General features: G+C 30.3%; 1 protein-coding gene across 2 annotated transcripts; it reads left to right on the plus strand.

Moving 5' to 3' along the window:
- The first annotated feature begins 9,076 nt into the window (after positions 1 to 9,076).
- Positions 9,077 to 12,574, plus strand: TRM25 (LOW protein: M-phase inducer phosphatase-like protein). Of its 2 annotated transcripts, none has more exons than XM_028067320.2 (4): positions 9,077 to 9,529; positions 9,619 to 9,710; positions 9,874 to 11,019; positions 11,696 to 12,574. In XM_028067320.2, the coding sequence occupies exons 1-4, from the start codon at positions 9,289 to 9,291 to the stop codon at positions 12,479 to 12,481; spliced, it is 2,265 nt and encodes a 754-aa protein (XP_027923121.1). In that variant the 5' UTR covers positions 9,077 to 9,288; the 3' UTR covers positions 12,482 to 12,574. The 2 variants fall into 2 exon arrangements, with proteins under 2 accessions (XP_027923121.1, XP_027923122.1); XM_028067321.2 differs by having other exon boundaries at positions 9,877 to 11,019.
- The last annotated feature ends 69 nt before the right edge of the window (positions 12,575 to 12,643 follow it).

A 12,643-nucleotide genomic window follows, 5' to 3' on the forward strand; every position in this document is an offset into this window, starting at 1 on the left:
TATAATAGGGGTAAATTTTAGTAAAACCACTTGATGTTTTCTTTTTTCAAATTGAACATGATACTTCGTGCCTATTTTTTTTAATGTTTATAATTTCCCTTACAAAAGTATATTATGTTTTTTCTCATAATTTTCTGGTAGAAACAGAAATTTTTTCAAATATCATTGTGACTTCTTAAAAATAATTAAGGTAGGGACAGACAAATGAAGGTACTGTGTGCAATAAAGAAAATATGGTTTAACTATATTTCTACAAAATCCCACGACTGATTAATATTATATATTTCGAATAATCTATTTTATACAAAACTATAATAAAGTGTTGGACATTCAAATTTGAATTTAAATCTCAAATCAAATCAAATAAATAAATCATAAGCTCACATGTTGATTTTAATTTGGTATTAATCTTTTCGGTAAATCTCTTCAAGATCATCATAAAGAACATGTCATGAAGTAACTTTTGAATTATGAAATATATTAATTAACTTGATTTATATTTAAGTTGAGAGTTATGAACAGTGCTTAGAAGGTTCGTAGGGAGGTCAACTTCCCAAAAATTTTTTAATTTTTTTAAATTTGTTAGTTTGATTTTTATTTCTTTTATAAAATATAGTATTTAATGTTAATAAATATTAAAAAAAGTATATAATAAAAAATAATAAAATTTGTTGAGATATTGTTTTTGTTATTTCTTATTTTAAATTTCTTATTTTGTTGAGATATATTACTCTTCTTGCATATTTTTTTTTGTTTTAAAAAAGAATAAAAAGTTAGATACAAATTTATTCTCATCACTCTCATCTCTCATTCGTTCTCTTTTAAAATAAAATAAAAAAAGTAACTCTTTTGTATATTGATAGAAAAATATTAGTTTGATATATAGATTTTTTTTAACTTATGAGTTTTTTGTATTATATGTTTTTTCATATATTCATAATATATATATATATATATATATATATATATTATGAATACGAAAAGAAAAGTTATGTATTATATATTTTTCCATAACCATTTTTTAAATGTAACTTGATTATCATAGATTTTATTTTTTAGTAATTAAGTCTCTTACTTTTTTGTTAGATTTTGATAAATTATCTTTTAGTTTTAAAAACAATACAAATTTATTTTTGTTATATACTTTTGTTACATTAATAACATTAATTAAATATATTTTATCCCGGGTAGGAAGAAAGTTTGGATGTAGTGAAAATGGATTTTTGAAGAGAAGGGTGGAGATGGTGATGTGTGTTGCATGAATAGGGAATGGGAGGGTCTGCCAAGAGTTTCATTTTTCTTTCCCATACTCAATAATGGTTGCTTTTAAGGCTGTAAAATTCAAACAATACCCAGACAATACCATCAGACACATATATACATGCTCTCTCCTCTCTTCCTTCCCATGGCTTACCCCATTACCACCCTACCCTACCCTAACAACACACGCTCCCCTCTTTTCCAATTACATTTTTCAATATTCAAACAATTCTTATTATCATCTTAACAATTCAAAACACTTCTAATTCAAAAACATAGATTATGGAGCAGTGTGTAAGAGGGTCAGGAATAATGTAAGGGGGAATCTGCCAAGTTTTGCGCAAAAACTGAATCTTGTTCTAAAGATGACCTCATGTGCACATTCAAAATTGATAAAAAAAAATGAAATAATATAGGATATTATTTATTTAATGTTCACATTTATTAATAATATAATTTAAAAACTAAAATGCAAATGAGTGTAACGGATAAGATGTTCCTTTCAAAATGCAAAACAACATCGTTTTGAGTTGAGACATCACTGCATTATTATCATGTTCTCTCTCACGTGCCCTCTCCAATGGTTTCAAATTTTCACAAGTTAGTTAACTCGGTTACCATTTTAAAACTTCGTTTCACTTCTGAAATGTTTCTCCCATATGTGAGCATGCATTGAAAAACTCGAAAACAGAGCATATGCATTGATTTGAGCGTTGAGTATATGAAATTGTTCATAAGATTTGGAAACAGAAAAAAAAATGCATATTATAAGTATTTATCTGTATCCTGTAATTTGATTTAGAAGGTAAAAAAGTGTTGAAAGTTTCACATCGACTAAAGATAAGATCAATTAACAATATATAAGTGAGTGTAAATTTCACCGTACAAATCAGTTTTATAGAATTAAATTAGATTTAAAACACACTTCTAATATAATATCACTTCTAATATAATATCAGAGTCAAATTATCGATCAAACTTCTAACTAGAAGAGAGAATTTGAATAATGAGTTTGTTAATTTGAAGGTCCATAATTATGCAGGATGTATTATTGGGACCACTTTTACACAAGACTTCACTTTCGAAAACGACAGCACATTTAATTACCCAGCCATGTGAGATGTGTGGGAAACTAGAGTCATATCAAAGATTGAGAATAGAAACATTTGAAATCAAGGCCTTGTGGTCCCTTTAATAACATAACATGATTAATTACCACCATGCCAACAAAAGATATAATGTAATAATTTTACTTACCCTGACATATACAACATTGGGTAATTTTCTTATACTAGTTTCACCTGTCGGACAAAATGCACACACTTTGTGATAATTATGCTGCCACACGCTTCAAAACTTCATCGTCTTCATTTTCTGTTCCTACTGTTCTTCATTCAAACGTAAAAGCTTCTTACGACATCAATTATGTTTGTCTCTACATTGGATTTGGATTAATTTGAAAGCAACTATCATGTGATTTTCCATGCGTGTTTCACCCAAATCCCTTTACTATATTGTTAACGTACACATCATATATATATATATATATATATATACGTATATAACTAATTAACAACTATTTTCATATATTTTCTTTTCAAGATTAGTATTATTGGAAAATTTTCATAATCATAATGCTCAACAAAAAATAGTTAAATCTTAAATTTGTCCACATTGATGAATAAAATCCATATTTATTACGTAAACTTTTAGGATTTATACAAATTGTGCTCTTCATATATTTTTTTTGAGTAAATTATAGTAATTACTTTTGAAATTTCCTGAATTTAAAGTTTTCACTTTTTTTTATCAATATGATATCTTTTTATTCTTTGACAAACTAAAAAGTAAGAAAAAATGTTGAAAATCTCAAGCCGACTTGAAATAAGATAAATTTATAATACAAAGATGGATATAATCCTTACCTTATAACGAGTCTTATAAGATTGAGTTAGACTTAAATTATATTTCTTAAGATAATATCAGAACTATTTCAAATCTATCATAGTAAGATTTGTATTCGTTGGGTTTATCATACCACTTCTATCAAAATCACTATTGAACTACATATTAATGTCACACTTGATATGTATATGTCTCGACACGAAGAGATGTATTAGAGTTCTTACATTTGACTGAAAATAAGATAAATTTATAATATATAAATGGTGGAAACCTTATTTTACAAGTCAGTTTTGTAAGATTGAATTGTATCTATTTCAAAAAGAAAAATTATATAATTTTACAAAATTAATATGATATTTTTAAATAAAACAACAATACATTTTAAAATATAGGATGTTTCATAAACTAATCAATTTTTTACAAAAATATTTTCTTTTTTACAGTACAAGGATTTTATTGTCCAAATAAATGTATACTCGGTATTAGTGTAGGTTAACCTAATATTTTGAATAAGAAAAGTTATTAAAAAGACAGTACTAAAAAATTTATTGGTCATGTGTTTGGCTATGATAGAGAAAGAGTTAAATCACCTGAGGGGAGAGGGGAATCAGGTGGTCATTTTCTGACATGATTGCCCTGCCCAAATTAATAATAAGTCAAATCTTCAACACTGTTGTGCACCAAATATTTTCTCACCCATTAATTTCCTGCTTCATAATTCTCATTCATTTTTGGTTGTTGATTTCTTAACAAAACCATTTAATTTCTTGCATTTGTTATTTACTCCATTTTAGCAACCACTTCACCAAATGCTTTATTTCACAAATTATTTAACTGGACGCAAGCTAAAAAAGAACAATATTTTCTAATTTGCATGCTGCTCCTTAGAGAATGAACTCAACAAAATCTTGTATTTATGAGGTAGACAAGACAATGCACATGCACCAAAACAAACTTCACAGTGATTTTTCATTATGAGGGATACAAAAATGGCTCCTCAACTTAACTAACTAGTGAAATCACTTACTTTTTTATTATTTCATTTAGAAAGGAAACCCTACTCTACCATCTACTACAAAATTCAAAAGTATGGTGCATTAAACACTCCAAATTAATTACCACTAGATATTTCTAATGTAACTTTGAAATATATTGATATATTAAAAATGTTTATAATATATTTTAGGGTTAAATATGTTTTTGTCCCTTAACTTTCAGTAAATTTTGAAATTAGTCCATTTCGAATATTTGAACCAATTTAGTCATTTATCTTTCAAAATACGTGGATTTAGTCATTTTAATCAAATTTTGTTAGGTTTATTTGATGTTTCATATGCATTTTAGGATTATATTTGAGTTGTTTATACTGTTTGACACATTTTTGTTTTAATGTTAAATCAAATACTATCGTGAAACGTATTTGAAATATTAAATAAATTTAACAAAATTTGATTAAAAGGACTAAATCTACGTATTTCGAAGGATGAATGACTAAATTAGTCCAAAATTTCAAAATATACTTATTTCAAAATTCACTACGAGTTAAGGGACAAAAACATATTTAACCTAATATTTTAAAATATGGACAGCATAGAATTTAAATTTCTCAACACTAACTAAATATTTACGACATGAAACATTTATGACCAAATTATTGAACTTGGGTTTTATTCAAAACCAAACATTGTTTTTAAAACGATTATTACTGCATTTTTTTTTTAGTTTGAATATTGTTGTTACTTAGTTGAAGACTGAACTCTTATTCCCACCATAATAATAATAATGAATGCAAATGAATTCAATACAATTAATATTGGTAGATGAAGTTTGAAGTCTCTTTCAGTCTTTCTAGTTTCTTTCAAATTACCTTCATCGATTTCAAATGGAAGGTTATCAAGAAAAGTCAACAGAAACCTATTTGCAAGTGTTGGACATTTATGATTGATAATTGATAGGGAATTGAACTGGTCAATAATTTCACGCGTGGGAGCAAGTTTTATGTAATTTTTCGAGGTAGTGTAAAAACAATTCTTCAAAACCCAAAAAAAAAAAGTACTAAATTATAAACTATTTAGATTTATTGATAATTTTAACTTTTAAAATTTCTATATTTTCAACGTATGCGTGAACGAATTTATTTACCTTTTATTAAAATTATTCAAACTAATTGTGGTCGTCTAGACCCGAAACCCGAACAAGCTTTAACTTACGTTTAATGTGTCTTTCATTTGTAATATGCTTAATTTTATAGACAAATCACACTTTTTTTTATCACTTTGTCTATTATTTATAAAGGGGATTAATTGGTATAACTTAAAAAAATGATTACAAATTTAAAAAGCTTTTAGGGAATCTAATTAAACCCATACATACCACTGGCACGTTTGATTTTATATTGTTGGGAAGTATGGGAGAATATCCACGAGAGTTATAATGGACTAATAAAATAAAGATTTAATATTTTTTTTTCTGTTTTTTATCAGAATTATTTTATGTGATTATTTTATTTTATTTTTTTATTATAGTCTTTTTTTCGTTAAAAAAAATCAATGTACTTTCTTTCATGTTGCATCATTTACAATGTGATAATGTAGCAATGACATGTAACAACCGCCTTGAATATTTATAATATCGCATGTCATTTATACTATTTTGTTGTAACTGGCTAAACAGTGTCATTATCAATTTAACAAAAAAAAAATCATATTAAATCCTTTCACCACAAATGAAAACTATATTATAGAACAAAAAAAAAATTGAACGACCGCATTGAATAATTTCAATAAAATTTAGGATAAAAATAACATGAAACCTAAAATAAATTAATCCAAAAAATTATCATTTTTACACACAGAATAACACTACACGATTTTTATATTTATCAATGAATTTTTATTGATAAAAAGAAATCTGTCGATAAACCCAAATTGATTGTGGACAGACAAATTTTAGAATTTAAACTATTGATGAATATTTTTGTCAATAAAATTTATTGATAAATTTAAATTTGTATTGTTGACAAATATTTTTACAGATAGTATGAGCAACAATTTATTATCAAGTATGATGATTTTTTTTTTGTATATTAATAGAATGTGACGAGAAGAAAAAAAAAGAATGAGAAAGAGGAAGAGGAAGACAAGAAAGACAAGAAAGGGGAGGAGGAGGCGTATCACCATTGGTGACGAGAAAAAGGAGGAGGATTCGAAGGTGACATCAACAATGGAGGTGAAGGGGAAGGAGGAGGAGAGGATAGGAGGAAGAAGAAGAGGACGAAGAAGAGGAAGAAAAAAAGAGGAGGAATAGGTGGAAGAAAAAAAAATGACCAAATCACAATATATACGGATAAATTTTATCGACAACCAAAATTTATTGGTAATTATCGATAGATATTTATCAACAAATTTGAGATTATTAGTAATTATTGACGAAATTAAGACTATCAGTAATTATTGACAAATATTTAATACATAATTCATATAACAATTTGAATGTATATGAAATATTATTAAACTTATACAAGAAAAGAAATGATTATTATTATCTCTTTGGCCCAAAATTTAAACCATGCATAGATATTTTTTAGTTTTCGAGCATCTAAATAGTCACTTAACTAATAGTACTCTAGAAGATCATCAAAAACAATTTTTCAAAACTATATTTGTTTACTCTAACTACTCCAACATGTTTGAAATGTCATTATTTTACTTATATAGCACATAATTTCCTAACATGCCCATTATACCACAATTGGACTCTTCTAATCAAACATCAAGTTAAAAAAAGCAACTAATTCTCTTTAAACATTTAAAAGGAAAATATCAATACTAATGCACAATCTATATACTAAATATAGAATAAATTTAATTCCACTAATATAACCAAAAGTCACATTCTAAAACAATTACAACTTAAAATACATCAATTAAATCACATAACAAGATAAAATCTCAACACTTCTAAAAGTATTATATATGTTCCAAGCCAATAAAAACATAATTACAAACTCAAATCAATTCAAACACTTCAAAGTAAAATACTAACAATATTAACAAAAGATACTTCATGAATCATAATTAATCAAATTCAAGTACCTTTCTTTACCTTAATTCATACGTTCTTTAAGGAATTATTCCAGAAACTTAAAAAAAAAAAACTTGAGAATATCTAACTTACTCTCAAGACACTGTGGACCAAACATATTTTAGCATACATGTGCAACTCACATGACCAATGCAAGCAATGTCATTTTTTCTTCTATGTTGCAAGTGATTCTCTCTCTCATTGTCTACCCTATCACCATGCTTATCAATATATTCAATATCCTATCCTCCCAACTTTACCACATTCACAAAAATAATTATTGTTCTATCCTCTGTACTCTATTACATTACAAATATAATCTTCCTCTTGTTTTTATATAAAAGAATCTCAAATCGAAGAAAATACATACTATTTATATTGAAAATCAAATAAAAAAAACTAAAATTTACTCAATGCAACATATAACACAATTTTTCTGATATTTTGGTAATATAATATTCAAAATACAAACTTCCAAAAAGTAAAACAGTATAATTTGTTGTTTGTGTAGTACCTTCAAACTCAATACTAGTATGCTTGCCACCCAAATCAAAATATATTTAATAGAGTTAAGCAAAAAACTAAAAATTAAGGCAAAATATACCCACTACCTTGAATTTATCTAAAGCAAAAACTATGAAAAGATCACACAAGAGAGAAAGAGAAGCAAATAGAAGAGGAGAAAATAAGAGAATCGACGAATGAAAAATAGAAAAGTAAAGCGAAAATAAAAAAGTGTTGAAGCATAAAAGTAAGATCTGCTTTATATATGTTGTGTCTGTGATAAGAAACAGTATATAGTGTTAGTGTGCGTAATAATTTAAATAAAAGGTTTACAAGAAGAATATACGATGTTATTAGAAGACATGACAGGACATGATCCAATTTCAATTAAAGTTAGAGAAAAAAGTTGAAATCACATCAGAAAGTTGTGGGAATCACGTTGCGAAAGGAGGCACCTGGTGTAGGCATGTGTAGTGTACAGTACCTCTCTGTGCAACACGACCGTAGGATGATACGTATGTGGTTCTGTTCTGTAACTAACAATGAAAGAGAAGAGAGAATCAATATGCGTGGTCATGTCATACCCTCGTCTCTTCTCTCTCTCCATTCTTAATTCCTTAACCATTACACTTCCCAATAACAGAGCAGCCTCGCTTCTGCTCTTGGTCTGGTTTTCGTAATAGCTTGGAAGTGAGTGCTGTAAAGATAAAAAGGTACACAAAACAAACAAAAACTCTCTCTTTTTAAAACACACAACAAAAAAGAAAACATTTTTTTTAAAAAAAGTTAATTGAAATGTAAACAAAGCACACCCTCTTGTAAGTTTATAATACAGTTCCATGATTTTCAATTAAAGGTTCTTCTTTTATGAAGCAAGATAAAAAGAAGTACACGCTTTGTTTATGATAATAGAAAATGATCATTGCTACTATAATGAAACACAGATGAGAAAGAAAAAAAGATGGGCCATGTGAAAGATAAAAGTGAAAAATGAGTGGGAAATTAACAATACAATTATCTGAAAGTGAGTTGAATTTCTTATTGAACAGTCATAACTAACATTCAAAATGTGACATATATTTTAAAAAAACATGGTGTATATGAATGTGTATGTCTTGAGAGAAGAAGTTTTGGTCGATCGAGGGAGTTTTAAAATACATTTTTTCAAAAAAAGGGTGACGTCATGTTGAGTATGTTTATCATTCAAACAATTAAGAAGGTACATATTTTAATAATACATTTTATTTTGTTCCGAAATATTGAAAAGGTATAATTTATTATGGAGGTGGTGTTCTCAGCTCAGTGTACTTAATTCCTTACACTGTGACCGTTTTATGCTTCAAGGATCCGCTTTTCTCGCTTCTTCACTTGCAGATCCCACAAAGTTTTTGCTCTCTCTCTCTCTCTCTTTCTCTCTCTCTGAGGCCACTGCTTATTGTGTCATTTTCATTCTGATTTCATCACTTGTGTGACACCCCTTTTTCCACACCATCTTTCTTGTTTCTAAAGTTCAGCAAAGCCATAGGCTTACCAATTATGGGCAAGGAGGGTTATTTTGCTGGAAGATCATCAAAGAGAGGTGTAGTTGTTGGAGGAGGTGGTGGTGGTGCTGCTGCTGCTGCTGCTGATGCTGAAACACAAGCACCTTCTGGTTGCATGTGTGCTGTTTTTCAGTTCTTTGATTTCCATCCCTTTCACTTTCCCAACATAACCCAACAACAAAACTCTTTCAAACCACCCTCATGCACTTTAGAAGACCATGCCACAGTCTCCAAAGGTATTATTCTAGTTATTATTACTCATGTTTCAAACCACCCACCAACTACCTTTTTCTTTTCATTCTCATGTGGGTTTTGTGTAATTCAGGTGCTGAAGCACCTAGGAACAGCTTGGAATCAGAGGATGCTGATGGGCCTGTTTCATCTCTCTCATCAAAAGAAGAGGATTTTAAAATTCCTGTAAGTTTATCAGATTGTATGTGAGTTTTGTTTTTGTTTCTTTTATGAGTTTAGCTTCACACACACACACTCCTAGTTGGGTTTTTGTTTGTTTATTTGTAAAGTGAGTAATGATGGCACAGCACTATGGTGATTATTTTGATCACTTGTTTTGAAAACCCAGAAGAATATTATGCAAATTAAGACAAGTGGAGGCACAAGAACAGGTGGTGGAAATTTGAATGACTTGTCTGCAGAAATCACCAGCTCCCCAGGGACAAAGACACCAACTTTGGTTGCCAGGTTAATGGGTTTGGATCTTCTTCCACACTCACCCTCTTTTTCTTCTCCTTCTTCTTCTTCTTCATGTCTTTCTGCTCCAAACACACATGGCAATGCGCCACATCTACACCACCACCACCTGAGACACAAGCAACATGTCCAAACGAAGCACAGAAACAGCATTGACAGCAGTGAGATTGCAGCCACGAGATCTTTGCCTGAGACACCAAGAATCTCCTCAGCAAGAAGATCAGATGGTGATTATTACCACCACAGACTCTCACTCCAAATCAACAAGGAAAACATGAATCTTGCCGAGGATTTAGAGCTCCCTCGACTCTCGTTTTCCAAAAGAAAGTGTGATGAGAACAATGGCAGAAGTCCAAGCCACTATGCTAGGCAAATAGTCAAACAGGTTAAGGATAGTGTGAGCAGAAAAGTTGGCCAAGACATCACCAACACTCTCAAAACAAGAGAAGAAAATTCAGGCCAACAACACAAAAGCAAAAAATCTTCCAAAACATCACCACTGAAAGCAATTGACGAAACTGAAACTAGTCCACCCAAACCACACTCAAACACATCTTCCTATTCCCCGAGGCTTAGATTCATTGACAAACACAAACCATCGCCACTCACCCCAAAAGACCAAAACATGATGAAACTACCAGCACCTCCTCCTCCTGTTAACACTCAGCTTTCGAGAGTTTTAACAAAAGCAAAGGCTCAAACATTATCGTTGCCGGAGCAGCAAGATTTTCATCAGAACAGCAAATCTGTCCCAAAATGCAAAATGGGTAGCAATGAAAAGTTCAACTCAAGGCTGAAAAGGCCTCCTCAGACATCGGACATAATCAGAAACAAACAAGAAGAATCGTTCGTGATTCGTCCCACATCGCCTACTAGAGCCAGTGACACCAAAACTGCTAAAAGCAAGAAAACTCATCCATTGTCAAGTAATCTCCTCAATAACATCAACACTGTACCAAATCTTCTTCCTGTCAAGACAGACCCTTCTCCTCCAGCAACCAAAATTCCTCCAAAACAGGTAACTCATTATTCAATCTTCAACTATTTCAATTATTTTACTTTTTTCCTTTTTAAGTCCTCTCTTTTTACCAGTCCCTACATGGGATTCCATATGTTTAACTTTTTGTCATAAAAATACTATTTTTATCAACAAAATTTGCTTTTTGAAGTTTTAAATATTCGTGTTTAACTTTTTTAAGAAAAAGATCAAAAAAAAAAAAAAATCAAACTCCGAGTTGTTGTACAAATTTATTTTGAACATTTTCTTAAATAATCGTTTTTTTTTTCGAATTTACTTTGAGTACTTTTCGAAAGATTAACTCAACTTACCCTTTAAAGTAATTTATATATATATATATATATATATATATATATATTTAAAAGTTGTGGATGATTAAAAACATGTATCGAATTTTCTTGAATGTTATAATTTAAACTAATAAAAAATCATTATAGGCTTAAATTTTGAAATAGTTATTTATCAAATTGACAGTCTTCTTATAAAGACATGTCTATAACTAAATGACAATAAAAGAAACTTCCATCTTTTAAATTAACTTTTTTTATTGTTTTCATAAGAAGTTTTTAGGAAGAATATAATTTTTTAAAATTAACCGATAAAAAGATGGTGTGAATTATTTCCTATTGTTTTTTGAACCACCAAAACATTAAAAATCTATGTATGTCCCAAACAGTCACAGGTGTGTGATAGTCAAGAGTCCAAAAGCAGCTCACAGTTATCTAGTTGTTCGCGCCAGAGGTACAAACAAGAAGGAACAACCACACTCGCCACCCGAGAAACATCACAGAACAAACATAACAGTGCCTCCTCCGCCACCATTGGAGCACCGCAACCTCACTCTCACACCCCACAAGAGCTTCACTACATCACAGCAATCCTTGCCCGTACAACTGCCCTAAACGTAGAGGGCACCCCCACAAACCCACCATTACCGTCCCACCAACACCACCACTGGTTCTCCCCAACCCACCCACTTGACCCATCGATCTTCTTCCACCTCGAAGCCGACAAAGATCTTAGCTTTTCCCCGAAAGAACAACTGGGTCAGCACTGGAATCGGAAGTTGGTGTTCGATCTGGTGGACGAGGTTCTGAAGGAGATCCTGCAAGACAGAGGGAAGAACGGGCTTTGGTTTTCGAAGGGTGTGGGCGGTTGTTGGCACGGTGGGAACGTTGTGGAGAGGGTGTGGAAGAGGGTGGGTGAGTTCCCACGTGCGAAGTGTGAGGTGTTGGAGGACATTGATGGATTGATTGAGGGAGAAGACATGCAGAGAGATAAAGATGGTGAAAGGTTGGAGGAAGAAGGAGAAGGGTTGGTGGCAGAGATTGAAGGGAACATATGGGACACGTTAGTGCATGAAACGGTTATGCTCACAGATTGCTTGGGAAATGTGAGAAAAGAGAAGTTATTAGATGATGATGTGAAAATATCACATGTTTGTACTGTCTCTCAATTTTAACCTAATTCTAGTACATAATTGAGTTTCAATTTATTGGTTATGTATTATTAAAGATCATTTATTATAATAATCAGGAATTATTATTCATGAAAATTTTTGTTTATATTTTTTATTTATTTAAAAATTGTTTAAAATTTTCTAAGTTTAGGATGAATTTATGTA

The sequence above is a fragment of the Vigna unguiculata genome, chromosome 4 (genome assembly GCF_037176805.1).
Source record: "Vigna unguiculata cultivar grain cowpea cultivar isolate G323 ecotype 2 chromosome 4, ASM3717680v1, whole genome shotgun sequence".
Lineage (NCBI taxonomy): Eukaryota > Viridiplantae > Streptophyta > Magnoliopsida > Fabales > Fabaceae > Vigna > Vigna unguiculata.